This window comes from Pteropus vampyrus, unplaced genomic scaffold, assembly GCF_000151845.1.
Source record: "Pteropus vampyrus isolate Shadow unplaced genomic scaffold, Pvam_2.0 Scaffold56, whole genome shotgun sequence".
Taxonomy (NCBI): domain Eukaryota; kingdom Metazoa; phylum Chordata; class Mammalia; order Chiroptera; family Pteropodidae; genus Pteropus; species Pteropus vampyrus.
The window spans coordinates 4,696,468-4,713,797 of record NW_011888837.1 but is presented as its reverse complement, the minus strand read 5'-3'; the positions used below and the strand labels follow the sequence as shown (position 1 = coordinate 4,713,797).

Genomic DNA, 17,330 nt, shown 5'->3' with positions numbered 1-17,330 from the left:
CAGCCAATCATTTTGCTATGTAACAATAACATCAGCAGTGGCAGCTGGCACAGTTGATCTCATACTCTGCGCCATGCTCAGATCTAAATGTTTTATATGCTCTCTTCCCACAAATTTTGTGAGGTAGGTACTATCGTTAACTCCATTTCATAGATGACGAAACAGAGACACTAAAAGCTTAAATGATTTTCTCAAGGTCTACTCTAAGACAGAACTAGGACTTGAACACAGGCAATCTGGCTCCAGAGTCTGGGATTTTAACCACTAGTTGTATTTATTTAGATAAAACACAAATCAATCTGATCCAGCTTTTAACTAGGAAGTAACATGATTTTTAAATATGTATTCACTTAACTTTGACTTCTGAGATTTCCTCACATTTCATATTGCTTATATTTCCTATTTAACTTCGATATCAGTCATATATTGATTTCTGTATGAGGAAACCCCAACTGGTAGATAAAAAAGCTGAATTATTGGTTTTAGAACATGGTTTATAATCCAGGAAGAAGGAAATGCAGGAGGGTTGGTCCTTTCAGGATTCCAAACCAGATCATTAGAATCACAGAATCTCAAGGTTAGAGTAGAATGGAAACTTCCTCTTACTTCAGCCCCATAGGATGACTAGATCTTTTAGAACATCACTTCCACGCCACTGCTCAGCCTGGACCCAAGGCCTCTTCTATTTGCAAACAACTCTAAGTATTAGAAAATTCTTCCTAATGTCAAATCTGATTTCTGCCCCCTTTAGCCTCTACCTGTCCTCTGGTGTCTAATCCTGCTTTCATATCATGATCTTTGACATACTGAAAGGGAGACACAACCCTTCTGAGTCTTCTCTACTCTACAATAAATATGCCCAGATGTGATGACCATGAAGCCTGAGAGTTCGATTAACAGGAGGTTCCATGAGGTGAAGGCCTTATCTTCCTTATTTGATGCACCACTCACATTTTATATATGACCTTGAAACTGAGGGACCAGACTGCCTTTTGATGCTATCATCTGATCAAAACTCCAAATCCCAGTTAGTTCTGCATTTTATGTAGCGATACCATTCAACTGGGACAATAATTATTTCGAAGAAGTGCTCACCCTCTTTCAGGACTTGGCCATTGGCCCCTTTCCTACATTAAGGGTCATACAGACCATGGGTGCCTCTCCACAGGCCCCTTTCCCTTCACTCTGCCACATGACTCCATTGATAGGCTCATGCTCCATCACCTCTAAAACTCTTAGCCGTAAAACAGCCACAAGCAGCAGGATGACGATTTACTTTCAACTTCAAACAAGATTTGTAAACACCGTGATAAATGAGGAGAGACACAAAAGCTGCATTCCTCTAGCAGGTCCTCTTAAAAAGAAACATGCTGCATTTCAGCATCGATTGGCATAAATCATTCCTTTCCAATCAGGACTGAACTTCCCCTGTGTTCCTGTCAGGCACTTTTCCCATCTGATCCCCTGAAGTGCACATGTCAGTTGAAATTAAAGGTAACGAACCAGTTATCGTGTTCCAGAAGACTAAAGAGAACTGATTGCAAATCCATTAACTACACTCTTGGTTGAAGATGGTACTTGCAAGATGCACTAAGAAAAGGGCTTTTTTAGGAAAAAGAAAAAAAAAATTCAACAAGAGAAATTTAGACATATCTTTAAATGTGCTTGACCTTTCTGTGGTCTCCTGTGTTCCTATTGTTTTCCTGCTGATTCTGGGTTCATTCTCCTACTCTCCTAGTCTCAGCTGGCCTCTTACTTTGCACCCTGATAAGGTCAATCGATCTCAGAGGACAACCAGGCATTTCTCTAGGGGTGACATAAAGCTTAATGCAATCTATTCTAGAGAAGGGGGAGGAATGGGCAAAGGCCAACTGCCGAAAACCATCTGGATCCGCTCACAGTCCCACTCTTTAATGCCCTTACTCAGGACACAAGCTACCCACTAGCTCCCCAAGCCCTACGCCAGCATCTGCAAACAGAATTTGGCTCTCAGGCTTGTTTCGGTTGGCCTGCACTATGTTAGTCCACAAAGTGCTTTCGGTTTGAACAGTTAATCATTTAAGATCATGCGCATAAAAATTCAGATTTCTGGCAGCACTGGGTCTACATTCCTTCATAGTAGTAACCCATTAGAGTTGAGAATCAGCTGCCTCTTTTAGATCGGGCGTGAGTCCTCCAGTTTTCCCTAGTCCTCAGCACTCCCCATTGTGTTCTTTGAAAAAGGGCCATTTACATCTTGTGCCTTGCCCACTTCATTCATTTGTGTTTCTTCTTTGGTCCTATAGTCATTTAAGTTTGCAAGTCTGGTAGATATTCTGTCAAAGACTATTAAATCTATTTTCCTATCTGTAAAGTATTGGGGCTGGTCTTCCAGCTCCGGATTATATGATTATATAAGTGGCTTTCTAAGCAAAAGTGATACTGTGCTGCTCTTGCTCCCATTTTCTCAGTAGTGAGGAGGACACAGCATGGCCAGCGACAGCTGTAACTGAGTGACCAACTATTCCCCCAGCCCTCCTCTCAGATATGCCCTTACTTGAAACCTAGGTATGGCCTTTTTCCTTACCATCAACAAGAGGAGCCAAATGGAAGTTGAAGATGAAATTCAGGGTTGAATGAGTGACTTCCAATAAAGTCCTATCTGACTTTTCTAACATCCATGCCAATCTGCCCAACTGTAGTATGTCCCCAGGATCACCTGAGGGCATTTTATCAAAGCAAGGGAAGGAGATGTTAACAAAACAGGTAAGACGTTTCTTGTGTAATGTTGCTATATGACTCCTTGTTATATCACAATTCTGCTAAAATACTAACAGTCCACAGAAGATGCTTTGTGTGAACTATGTACGTGTGTTCATAAAACCTGACAGCATAAAATAACAGCTTGCCTTGGCAAAGAGTATGGTGACTTAAAGCAGAGAATTGAGGGCTCATAGTTTGAACTCTCTAACAACTAGAGCCATGCAAATAAGTTTTGAGCTGACTTGTCAGATACTGAGCTCCCTGACCCTGAGACTATGTAAGGAGAAGCTGAATGAGCCTCTGTCCTAGATATTATAGAGGAGTTTCCTGCATCAGACATATGACAGGGTGGGGGCTAGGAAAGTATGGAGGGAACGTTAGACTTTCACACTGTAGCACTGCCTCCCACTCCATATGCTGGGAATTCTCCCTTCTCCCCATTTTTGTTTTTTTCTGCAATTAAGTATTTACTTACACCACAAGTTGCTAGAATGATTGATAGCACATGGATTAGGCCCTCAGTTGGTATTCAACAGTGTTTGTTTTAAGAAGAACTTAAATTTCTAATGTTGTATGTTTCATAGTATTTGTGACATGTAACTAAATCTTGCCTGAAATGAATGTTACCGTTATACTAAATTCTTTTACAGTATAAAAATTTAATAATAAAAAAGGTATAAAATATGAAGACCACTAAAGCTCTGGCAAAAAGAAAATATTTTTAATCTGGACCATAACCCCTTTAGAGGCTACTTAGCATGTCACAGGTTGTCCCCCTGGGATTCATGAATAATTATATAGGAAACTAAAACTCCCAGCTAACACACCATTAGGTTTTCATTTTGTCTTCACAAAATTTTAAGTATTCCCATATCCTGAGCGCTGCTTCCATTCTTATTTTTCTTGTTTGGCTAAACTAGCTCTATACTTGATATTATTGTCTTAGTTAGACAGAGATTTAACTAGAAAATCCTGCCTTAGGAGACACAAGATGTGTGAGTAGCCATATATAGATTCAAATTTTGCTGCTTGTTTCTGATGTCATATTCCCAGATGTTGCCATATCTGGAAGAAAAAATACCTTCAAAACAAAATGCAGAATTTCCCCAGAGAGGGTTTATAATAGAGGGTTTACAACAACAGAGATGGGGTAAGAGGTTTGGATCAGAGAGAAATGTGTCTGAGCAAGTTTCTCTTTGGGCAAAATAAAATTAAGTTGTTCCAAGAATATTCAAATAAGCAAAGTGTACCTTATTCAATGTGTAACTGATTCAGCCTGTATTGTATAAACACACTTCCATAGCCAATAATCTAGATGTTGGCTGAAGAAAGTTATAACCCTAGGAACTCCAGAAGTTGGAACCAGCAGAGAATGAGCCTACAGGAAGGCTTCCCTAGTCAGGCCCAGCTAGAGGCAGGCGTGGTCCGTGTATCTGCTGTAAGGTTCCTGGTATGCTGTGCACACTAAGTAAACATCAAAGAACTTTCCGCCACCCACCTTAATGGGAATCCAAGGGCACCACGACCTTAAGAAGTTCCTATCAATAGAAAGTAAATATAAAAACATTAAGGACGTTGCCCTAAGGTACAACCAGAAGGTTTACTAAGTAAGAACTGGGAGCCCCAGTTCTTCGAGGGTACCAACATGCCCCTTTAGTACTCAGAATATATTTCCAGGAACGATTTAATGTCACCTCACCATTTCCTCTCTTTTGCTAAACTGACTCACAAAAGAGGTACCTCCCTTTTACCCCTTCACCTCTGCCATTACTTTTCGAAAAAAATTCGGCATTCCTGATAAGAAATAACCAAAACAAGATCGTTTGAATTCCACTGAAACCAATTCATCATGTAGTGTTAAAAAAAAAAAAAAATCCTTCTCTCTCTCCAAGTTAAATAATCAGGACAGGAGCAGAGACTTTGAGAGAAAGCAAGAACAAAGTCAAGTGGAATTTGAGAGCTGAGGCAAGAAATCTTTTTAAAAAATTACCCAAAGCTGTGGAGGTAGAGAGTGATGGTGTTTGCACAACATTGCGAATGTATTTAATGACACCGAATTGTACAATTAAAAGTGGTTAAAATGGTCAGTTTTCTGTTATGTATAAGTCTCCATCTCTTTGGATAGCTATAACAAAATACCATAGCCTGGGTAATTTATAAACAACAGAAATTTATTTCTCTCAGTTTTGGAGGCTGGGAAGTCCAAGATCAAGGTGCTGGTAGATTCTGTGTATGAACCAGGCTGCTTCCTGGTTCATAGATGGCTGTCTTTCTGTTATAATCTCACATGGCAAAAGTGGTGAAGAAGCTCTTTGGAGCTTCCTTTATAAAGGCACTAATCCCATTCGTGAGGGCTTAAACTTCATGACTTAATCACCTCATAAAGGCCCCGTTTCCAAGTACCATCACACGGGGGGTTAGATTTCAAATTCAAATATATGAATTTGGTGGGGGGACACATAATCAGTCTATGTTAGTATACTTTACCACAACTTTTTTTTACATGGGGGGAAATTATCTTATAACTCCTCAAGCAAGTCCCACAGTGGAGGACAAACAGGTTGAGACGGTTAAACCTCACTTCACCAATCCTGCGAATCCCAGCCTCTCCTTAGCTGGATCTGGAGAGAGCTCGTCCACTAGTGAGAAAGTGCACACAGAATCTCTGACTCACCTTTAACTCTGGATCTCTCAGTCAACAAAGTGCTACAGAGACAGTCTTGAGATTTGGCTTGGAGAAAAGTAGCACCAGGATCCCTCTGCAAGGACGCCAACAGCATTTTAAAATAAAATGCCAGATTACAGAGGAAACATGGAAAAGTTAGGGACAGTTCTATGGGGATGTGGGGACGTCTCATTGGAAAAAATACACATACAAACAAGAATCAGTACAAGAATGTATCAAGACAGGTGGCTTTTTGAAAAAATACATAAAAGTAGATGGTATAAAACACGGTGGTACGGTTATTTCATATGCAAAAGAGGAGGTTTAATTGCCAAATTTCACATTAATACATATAATGCTAAGCACACTATTCCTTTTTTTTTTTTTTTTTGGTGCTTCAATTTCCTCGTCTTCAAAGAAGAAAAATCCTCAGAACATACTATCATCTTTTCAAAAAGCCAAAACTACCAAAAAGGAACACCTGTGGTTTTGCTATACAAATACAACTTTTCCACAAAATGCTATAATTTAACTCATACCTTAATGGCACATCACTCAATGAGAGCAAATGAGTAAACATTTTCTGAAATGAGGGTGGTTTTCTTTGGCTAGACAACCGCCACATGGCAGTTATTTTCTGTCCTAGTTAAACAATGAAGAAAGACTGGCACTGGCTTGTTTGCTTTGGTTTGACAGATGATGGTCAAGTGCAGCGTTGAGATTATATCCTCGTTGCCCTTTGTAAAGGAAAACAACATGCCATCCATTTTCCTTGCAGAAAATGCTTTCCTTTCTTGCCTGGAGAATTCTTCAAAGCCCTTCACCCTTTGCCCTCTAAAAGATAAATAAAAATAAAGCAAAAGGATACCAGGTAGCAAGAGCTGCCTGGAACAAGTTTGAGCCTAATTCAAAGCTACTAAGATGTTTACAGTTCAGTAGTATCTATTGAGAAAGCAAATTAATGCTGTCTCTTCTGTTAACTGTAGTCAGACTCTCGAATGGTTTGGGTATATGATAATTCTACACTTTGTTCAGTTAATGTTAGGAAGTCATAGATGGGCACAAAGATCACTAACACGGCTCTTAGCATCTATTGTGATTCTGATGGAGCTATCTGAAAGGAAAGATAAAGTTTACAACATTATTTGGCTTTTCATATATTAAAAAAAAAAAGGTAGGACTGTGATCCCAAGGGCAATAACAGTCAGAAACAGGTCCTAGAAATGTTCTGTATGGACCGTGAGGTGCCGAGCGCCTGCAAAAATGATTACTTGCCCTCGCCAGGCTGCATGTATACTCCAGAAATAAAATGACTGCCCTTCACTATTCAGCAATCGGGAAATTAGAAACATACACGAGCTTTCCTAAATGGAAAATGGTTAGGGAAGAGGAGTGTTCTTATTGATTGTACATTCTACTTCACCTAATAGAATTTTGCAAATACAAACCCACTAATTTTCAAGAATTAGAATATTGGGAAGTCTACTTTAAGTCTAACAATACTGAACATCATTGAAAGTTTACTGATGCATATGTAATAATGATAATTATTATTGTTATAGTGGCCACCATTTATTAAATGCTTGCTTGACATCAGTGGTTCTCAGACTTGAGCAAGCATCAGAACTACATGGAGGGTTATTAAAACTCAGATTGCTGGGCTCAACCCTTAAATTGTTTAAAAAATTGTGGTAAAATACACATAAGATTTACCATCTTTAATCTTTTTAAAATGTACAATCAACAGTGTTAAGTTCATTTACATCATCGTGCAGCCAATCTCCAGAACTATTTTCATCTTGTAAAACTAAAGCTCTATACCATTAAACAGCCCTACATTTCCCCTTCCCCTCTACCCCTAGCAACCACTTATCTACTTTCTGTCTCTGTAAGTTAGACTACTCTAGGTACTTCATATAAATAAAATCATACAGTATTTGTCTTTTTGTGATTGGCTCATTTCACTTAGCATAATGTCCTCAAGATTCATCTATGTTGTAATGCGTGTCAGAACCCCTTTCTTGTCAAGGCTGAATTATATTTTACTGTATGCAGAGACCACACTTCATTTACCCATTTGTCTGTGGATGGACACATGAGTCGCTTCCATCTTTTGGTTATTATGAATAATGCTGCTATGAACATGGGTGTATGAAAATCTCTTAGAGAGCCTACTTTCAATTATTTTGGGTATATACCCAGAAGTGGAATTGCTGGATCACACGGTAATCTTTTGTTTAATATTTTGAGGAAATACCACACTGTTTTCCATAGCAATTGTGCCATTTCACATTCCCACCAACAGTACACAAGGGTTCCAAATTCTCTATATGCTCTCCGAGACCTACTTTCTATTTTTTTGATACTAGCCATCCAGCGGGTGTGAGGTGGTATCACATTGTAGTATTGATTTGCATTTCCCTAATTATTAGTGATTTTAAGCATCTTTTCATGTGCTTGTTGGACATCAGTATATCATCTTTGGAGAAATGTCTATTTAAGTCCTTTGCCCTTTTTAAAATCGGGTTGTTTTGTTGTTATTGTTGAGTTCTATATATTCTGAATATTCACCCCTTATCACTTATATAACTTGCAAATATTTTCCCCCACATCCCTGAGTTTTTTATTTGGGACCTGAGAATTTGTATTTCTAACAAGTTCCCAGGTTACTCTAATGGTCTGGGGCCCACACTTTGAGAAATTGCTCTGCATGGCAACATTGTTAAGCACCTTACATATATTACTTCACCTAAGCCTAACAATATCATTCTTGTTTTACAGAAGAGGAAATGGATGCTCAAAGAGGTAAAACTTGCTCAAGGTTATTCCACTAATAAGTGGTAAAGAGGGGCTCTCACCTAATCGTCTTGACCTGGCACTGTGCTACACCATCTCTGCTGCAACAGGCAAATGAGGTTCACAGAGAATGAGAATGCATTCTAATGACCAAGTCAATGCACTTGAGAGAACAGGTGATGCTTTGCAAGCTCTGTTACCCTTTCTTTAAATCAGGACTAAAATTCTGCATCCCTTTTCTCCTTAAATGTTATGTTCTGGTTTCGTTAAAATGAGTTGATAAAACAAAAAAATCTGCTTTAAGTCAATGGGGAAAATGGTAGTGGCAGAGGTGGGGGTGGGACACTTAGTCCAAAGAACTGCTAGACAAGATCAGCCTGATGAATGAACCTGCTCAACAGCTAAATGTTTCGCTTTGGTAGATTAGGCACGTGGTGTGGCTTCCTCCCAAAGTTGTCTGTTTAGACATTTCCCTAATAACAGTATTCGTCAGGAACACAGCTAGCCCATAGGGGCCTTTCTTTATGTTATAGGGGGCAGGCACCACTCAGAATGTATGCAGCCAGTATCACAGTGCCTGGCTAAGACCTTGAGGGTAGGTGAGTTTCAGTCCCTGTGTGCAATTCCACTGGGCACTGTTCAGGGAATAGCTAGAGAAAGGGTGTGAAAAAGTGGAAAGAGTCATTACCATTGTTGCTATACTTTAACAACCTTGATAAAAGTTAGCATTACTATTGGTTAAAAGTGTATATATATGGCTGATAGATGATCAGATAGATAGATAGATAGATAGATAGATAGATAGATAGATAGACAGACAAATAGACAGATAGATAGATAGATAGCCTCATTTACTCATTTCCATAGATAACCAAAGGCTGGTGGTAGCCTAATATCCATGATGGTTTTAAATACTGAGGACAAAAGCAATTCATAGTTTAGAGAATTTATCAACTTTACTGTATACTTCATGTCATTATGCTCAAATCAGTGACTTATTCTGATGTAAAGCTGGCTATTTAAGGCCAGCCTATCCCTTATTAGGCATGAGATAAAAAATCCACCCCTCATAGAAACTGAACTCAACAGTATTCTTGCAGAACCTGGTGCTTTGTGTTGGACTTCATAGCTGCAAAGCAAAAGTGTGTTGGTTTGCAGCCACTTGTAAATAGAAAATGTAGAGGTCCCTGGATGAAGACATGGGCTTTATTTCTCTTCAGCTGTTGACATTCCCTAGCTTCATCACAACAAAAACAGAATTAAGACGCAAAAGGAATTCAGAACTTTCCTTTGCTATCCCAAGCCTGAGAATCTTTTCAAATTTAAATGAATATCTGTCAAACTAATGAAGAGAAGATGCAAAGCTCTCATTCTGTGCTCATTAGAGAACAACTTACTGGCCATAAATTCCTCCGGGAGTGGGAGAGAGAAGGACTTTGCACTCTTAAGATGCCTGGCTCTGTTTATTTCCAGTTAGGTCTGTCCATCTCCTACACACTGAAAGGCCACAAAACATGACTTGAATCAAGTTTTAATTCCATAAAAGAGAAGTGGATAAGATTATGATGAGATGTTGCAACTGATGTTTTTTAGTCAACAAAACTGGGGTTAACGACAAGTAATCGTTTATATCTGAGTGGCATCTTTTTTTCCCCCAAGATGTTTTATATTTATTAGCAAATTGCAAATCTCAAATGTTTCTCATATGCACACACAAATATAAACATCACACACACACACATTCGACAGTTTTCCATCATTTTTGCAGATTTTGAAATTGATGCTCAGTAAACTGATTTGGTAAAATATATGCAAATTGTATCTGGGTACAATTTAACATACCAAGGCCAGTACCCACATTCCCCTACAACATTTACTAGATTCCTGCCAGCTACCCAGTACAATACTATGTATGTAATTTAATGTATATGCATGTAATTAATAATCCGGGTAACTGTGGGCACAGATTTCTACTCTCATTTTATAGAAAAGAAAATTGAGATTTCAGGGCAGTCATCTTGCACCACACATGTAAGCAGCAGTCAGTCATAATCACGGTACTTAAAAACATTTGCTTGTTTAAAATACATAGCATTTTGCCTTTAACAAATTTTTGGAATCTGAAATAAGAATGATTCTGTATCTAAAAATGTATTATTAGAAAGAAATTTAATTGTAGCTATTAGAATTTGCACCAAATGTCTAAAGATAGATTTTAGAAAACAAGGATTTTTCCATCTATTTAAAAACCTACATCTTTTCCTTATTTTTTTCTTTGCTCTGGAATGTATGCTACTGAAAACATATTTTCCTCTTCTTCAGCAATTGCATTAGGTTTTCCTCATTGGTGTCACTTAGCTGAGCTGCACAGTTCTCTTAAGCACTTGGGCAGTTCTATTTGAACATTTCTTTATTATTTCTTCTTTTTGCTATTTATATCGTAAATAAGACTATTATAATTTTTGCTTACTCAAGTTAGAAGAATGGGTTACACATACTTTCTTCCTGGTAGTATACTAAGAACTTAATGAGATACAGAGAAGCTAAAGGAACACAGAATTTGAGGCTACAAAGCCAGTCAAATCCAAATCTAATTTATAGTGTTCATTATTTTTCCAACTTTTCATAGGATTTTTATAATGAGAACCATTTTTTCCCCAGTAACATGCAATCGAATGGTGTTTTAAAATCTCCCTCTGGGTTGAATGTCATTGCTGTTTCCCGGGTAAATCTCAGCTCTTGATTTTTCCATTCTTGTTTTTAATTAAAAGTCACTCTGATAATGCCATCGAGGCCATCATCTCTGCTGCTGTGCCCACACCACAGAAGTCAGCATGAAATAGGGCTGACCTATCTTCCCACAGCAATCTTTCTGCATGTACCTCATACTGATACTCTGATCACCATGGGGACATTTCTTGTACAGCTCATGCTTGAATTGTAGAAGAAGGTATTTAAATCCAAATCTGTTTAATGTTTACTAGTAAGGCTTTGTTCAGCACTGAATCAAATGTGCATCTACTTTGCCCCTTGAGGAATTCAATGCAAAAGCCACCTTAGATTGATTTTGACATATGTTAGAGACAAAATGTACTTTAAAAACCAACTGGTTCACATTTTCTATTTCAGAGATGAGTAATTCCTTTACTTTAGGTATTCATGTAATTAGTTATTTATTTGAAATTCAATCTAGGATAGAATAATTCCTAGATCTCTTATTTTGAATGCAATATCACATTTGTCTTATAAAATGTACAATTTTAGTGTTTCTACATCCTTGTTCTTCCCCCTTCTTCATACTGGTTTAGGTGGTTATAATTTCAAAAGTTTCAGACACAGTTAATAACATCGATCCTTGAAAAACAATGATTTCTGATATTTTCAAGGCATTCCTAAGATGGATGGTTCTCATTTTAACAAGATATTCAGACTTTTAAGAGGTCATTTTGATCATTTACCTTTGTTGACTAAAATAACATAGAGGTAACTTAGTTACTACACTAAGTAGGAAGTACATACCTAAATGATATAGGTAAGCCCACAAGCAATCATGTGCCTTGGGAGAGCAAGTGAGATTTGTTTCTAGGAAATAAATTGAAAAGCCAAAGCTATAAAATCATCACCACCTATTTGTGTACAGCATTTTGATCCCATCCTGTTTTAGGGACAATAAATATAATATGTCGGCAACTTGGCTTAAATCCAGGCAGAATATATTTGACTTCAACATCCTTCAGAGCACCACGATCCAATAACACCCCCCCCACCCCATATTGCACAGACTAAAAGAGTTAAAAGCACCCCCTTCCAAGGCAACCAGGAACTCAAATTCTATTATACGACCCCTGTTACCTGAAGATTAGAATATATTTGAGACTTGGGAATCCAAGATGCTGATCTTATTCCAATGTTTCATATAGTCATATTGCACAGAAAGCCAGAGGCCTTGTTTATAAATCAACAAATCTCTGTCCTGTTAGTTCCAAAGTATGGGTTTTTAAGAGATAACTGTTTCGAGAGACATGAGGTGATCAAAGTTAGGTGCATTCACCACAACGGATTAGGGCAAGCTGCAGTGGCTCCACTCACGGGGCTCTTGTGTAGTACAAATACAGAATAACAAAATACAGTGTAATAATGATAATGATGATGATAAAAATAATTAACACATATTGAGCAGTTACTTTGTGCTAATTACATGCATTAGCTCATCGAATCCTTACTATTACCCTCTGAGGAAAATAACATTACCCTCATTTTGAAGATAAGGAAACTAAGGCAGTAGGAGAGAAGTGATCTGTCCAAAGTTCCATAGTCACAGGGAGTCAGTGACAGAGCCAAGATCTGAATCCAGGCAATCTGGTTCCAGACTCTCTCCTCCTAACCCTTCTGTCATATTTGCACAGTGAGTTCCACGGAAGTATCTGAAGATGTACTAACATTCATCATAATAAAAAAGTAATTTGTTTTCTTACAGGCTGACCAAGAAAGATTCAACTGAAAAACCATTTCCTATAATTGATTAAATTTATTTGTTGTGATTAAATTTACATTTGTCTACTATTTTCCAATATACCTCTACTAGTAAATTCCAGAGCTGGGTAATCTTTCAGAGATAAAGCGAAAGCTTTCTATATAGAACAAAATCAAGAAAATTGACATGTGGCTGCAGCAGTCATTTATCATGAGATTATACATTTTTACAGTTTCCAATAAAGACACCTAATTAAATGCATAGCAATATGGGAGTTAGTTTTATACCTTGTTACACACACACACACACACACAATCCGGGGAGAAACCCTTTAACATTTTCTTTTTGAGATTATCTATAGAACCATGTGATTTTCTTTTAGCTTATTCTTAAAATCATTTTTTGCACCATGAGTAGTACTTATCACAAGAGTTGGGTTGGAAAATGCTCAATTAATAGTTAGTGAAATAAAGATAATCAAGGAAAACAGAGAAGAACAAAAAGAAGGTTCTGTGATTATTCCTGGGTCGCTTCACACTTGGCAAGTATTTGAAAAAGCCAACTTTCCCTTTCCTTGAAAAAGAGTGTTGAAATGTGAAAGCATTTCCTCACCCAGCCTCACTCTTCTACTCCACTCTTTGTCACCACAAACATCTGTGTGTCCACAGAGTGCTAAACCAACCAGTTGAAAAGTGAAAACTTTAGTCAATCTGGTTGTTGTTTTTCCTAACCCACAATCTCCCAAGCAAGTGAACTGATGATTTTTTGGGGGTGGGGGGAGGGAATGAACTGTCTGATACTTTGAGAGTCAGTCACATAGAAAGAAGACAGCCCTGACTAAACCCATGAGAAGATATACCAGTTTTTTTCCCCTATATTACTGAGGAAATAATTTCATTTCTCAGAAAGCAATGAGAAAGCTAATTTCTTGCTGAAAGAGACAGTCCAGTGTTGGATAATAACCACCTGATACTCCTAAGAGCCACTATTTAACACAGGGTTTCTCAACCTTGGCACCACTTGGGCCAGATAATTCTTTGATATGGGGACTGTCCTGTGCATTGTAGCATGTTTAGCAGCATCCGAGACCTTTATCCACCAGATGCCAGTAGCAACCCCCCACTCCCACCCCAACTCCACTTGTGACAACCAAAAATGTCTTCAGAGATTTCTAAATGTTCCCCGGGGAGCAAAATCATCTCAGTTGAGAACTACTGATGAAAAATTTTAACTGTCACTGAAATTTCTTCTTTCTTTTTCATAGCAAATTGTGAATGGTTAATTTTATATATTTTTAAATCTTTTAATTTTTCTCTCAAAGGCATGGCAAATTTTAGAGTAGTAGAAAATAAAAGACTTCCACTTTTTCTCGTCTCTTTCTCATTCTCATGTTGTATCACAAGGATTCGGCAGTAATCAAGAACAATATTACTTTATACTTAAATACGTATTTCTCGTCCCAGGCACTTTAACAATATTAACTCCTGAATTTTCACCACTCCTATTTTTACTGGTGAGATAATAGCACACTAGTTGTTTGCTTTCAGCTACAGTACAACATAAAAAACATTTTTAATTTGTGAAAGCATAAAATGGGAGCATTCACAAAAACATTACACCTCTGGGCAATGAAAACTGGCAAGATCACAAAGGACATTCCAGAGCAATGACCAAAGTTACAGTCTTATCAAGACAGTTTCTTGATAAGTTAAGCACATTTTCTTTGGGTATAACTGGCCACTGAAGTCTTATGCTGGTAGTTAATCAGAAATATTCTATGTTGAATTATTAAATGTAATACCAAAAGTAGCTTTGGTGGCCTATTGTATTCTAGGAAAACATCTTGGTCATGTGAAAACTAAGAGTACCATAGTTCTCTGCCTTCTTTCCAGTGGTTTCTATAGTCTAATGTTACGCTTCTCTTTCCTGGACATAATCAGCACGATATCCCAAAGCATCAGGAAGAAGCTAGGTATATGCAACCTGCCCCCTGACTCATGTGGTATGCACCTCTTTCTCCTGGGGCCAATCTATAAAGAAGTCAGCATGCTATGTAGTCCTCATCTAATAGATGCAAGCCAAAGGAATAATGAAAGTCTGCAAAAGCAAATCATATCCTTTCGTAATGTCTGAAAATCAGCATTAAAAACAAGAACAACAGCAACAATGGCCACCTCTACCACGACCAGCGTGCTACCTGCCAGGCCCTTTGCTGACCACTTCACTTTCATTACCTCTTAAATTTTACAACAGCTCTATGAGGTAGGTTGTATCCTGGCCTCCAACCCCCATTTTACAGATGACGTTCATAGAGGTAAGTATCCTGCCCAAGGTGATAGAAGGTGGTTAATTCGGAATTCAAACCTAGCACCATTCAACACCAAAGCCTGAGCTACTGAACCACTATGACAAGCACCAGGGAGACAGAAAGAATGCTGCTGGTGTGTCCACTATCAGAAAAAAAAAAAAAAAACACAAAACAAAACAACAACAACAGGCAAAAAACTGCTTTCTTCAAAAGAATGGGAAAAGGGTTTGGGATACTCTAGGATTATATCATTTTACTCTTGAAAGAAAGAATAAGGGTAATGAACTAGCTGTCTGTATGTGAGCATTACTTTGTGTCCTATCTTGAAAAGACTGACTATCCACTGCAGGAGGTTTTTCTGTATTTGAAAGGGATAGTAACAATTTCCTTCAATAGCAGTTGATCATTCTCTGAAGGAGTGCAACTCAAGATCAGGGAGTTTTTCCTGTCTCAAAAGCTACTATTGAAACCTTCCTTTTAATCTTTAACCATAATGCTTATATAAGAAACTTTTTATTGTTATCCAACAGCTAACACCTTACCACACACTATGTCAAAGTTCTTGGGCTTATCAGTCTTTTCTGGGAAGCTATAACCTTCCACTGAGCTGCTGACATTAAAAACCTGGGAGCCATCCTAACCACCTCGCTCTCCCTCACCCAAAGAGCCAGACTGCCAGTAGCAACCCCCCCACCCCCACCCCAATTCTACCTATTCTACCTATTCTACCTTCTAGATATCAAGTCCACCACGTCTTCGAGCCCTCATTATTTCTCACCTGGAGCAGTCCTCTCTCATGTTTCTTTTCCTCTGGGGTTGCCATCTTCAAAAACACCTCCCCAAATGCAGCCAGAATGGTCTTTCTCAAACACAGATCTGATTGTGTCACTGCCCTGCTTTTAAAATTCTTCATTAGCTCCCCATCAACTTCAGGGTCTTGTTCAAACTCATGAGCATCCTCACATTATGTTCTCGGATCAAAGGATACCAAATACCAAATGCATTCTGCCCATGTGGCAAAGGCATCTCCTTCTCCTGGTGGATACAACTGCTCCAGGGAGCAGAGCCTGGGCTGGATTTCAGCCCTGTTCCCACTCCCTCTCTACTCATCTTTTAGTACAAAATCTGCCCTGCAGCCCTCACTTAAGGTACTCATCAAACATCTCTTGGTATACTCTGTCTAGAATGCCTTTGCCTAGTATATCTCTCTATCTAATCCCTACTCATCCTTCTAAAAATCAAGACATTCATCTTCCTACAAGAAGCTTTCACCTATTCACCTATTTCACCTATTTCACCTGTGCTATGAGAAAAACTTCATCGGAGCATGCCTGTTAGAGATTTTCTTGTCTATTTCCCCAACTAGAAGCTGCATTCTGTGAAAACAAAGACCCTGTCTTTCAGATCTGTGTGCCTATAAAGCCTAGCACAGTGCCCGGGAAAGTGCAGATCAGTAGTTGCTGAATGTCGAAGGAATGGCAGGCAGGCTTTCTTAGTCTTGTCATTGTGTAAGAGCGCCAGTAATTTGGAGATTAGGCCACGTGGGTCTGCTTCCTCAATTAATATAATCCCTACTCAGATACCAAGAAGCCAGATCACTTTTAGCAATTATTTCATTAACCCATGATTAAAAAGAACAAATGTCTTGGATTTCAACTGCCTGGCCCCTCCTCCTCCTGACAAGTTCACTAATACATCTGCCATCGACTGTTTTGTCCTTCCCTGGATCCTGCTTTCTGTCAGCTTCTTTTCCTCCCGGACTTGTTCTGCTTAACAAGAGCTGAGTGATGGGTGCTTGGGAATTTGTGGTAGTCTCTACTTTCATGAATGTTTGGACATTTTCATAATTAAAAGGTAAAAATAAACATTAAAAAAATAGTTATCTGTTCTTACTGAACCACAGGTTCCACTTCTTATATTTCTGCCTTCCATGAGATTTTCGTCATTAGTCCTACTTGATTCTCCCATCAGCCTGCCCTGATAGCCACACTGATTTATGACTTCACTCAACTCTTCTAGTCACTCCCTCCTGAAACCCTTCATTAATTCCATGATATGAGCCCAGAATTCTCTTCTATGTAAGTAAGGTCAAAGGTAGAGCTGCCAGACTTTAACTCCCCATCAAAGGCACCTGTATATCTGAAATCTAGCCATTTTACTTTGGAAAAATGTACTTTTCAATTGGGTGCAGAGCCATTTTAGGAAGGACTGAGCAGATATCAGACATTTTAAATCAGAGATAGATGGTATTGTTTCCCTGTTCCCTCTTCTTAAAGACTTCGCCAAGCCCCTGCTAAAGTGATGAGGCTGGACCAGAGCCATTCGGATGGCTGCCCATGGAACTT

General features: G+C 38.6%; 1 protein-coding gene across 3 annotated transcripts in view; it reads right to left on the bottom strand.

Annotated features, from left to right (window-relative positions):
- The window catches only part of SHROOM3 (shroom family member 3), a 163,705-nt gene that overhangs the window by 136,453 nt on the left and 9,922 nt on the right, over positions 1 to 17,330 (bottom strand). Inside the window, exon 2 of one of the 3 annotated variants that reach the window (XM_011360570.2) lies at positions 5,947 to 6,241. The exons of the other annotated variants lie outside the window; for them this stretch is intronic. Coding sequence (XP_011358872.1) covers positions 5,947 to 6,032 — 86 coding nt within the window. The 5' untranslated portion in view covers positions 6,033 to 6,241. The remainder of the gene's footprint in view (positions 1 to 5,946; positions 6,242 to 17,330) is intronic. 3 annotated transcript variants of the gene reach the window in all.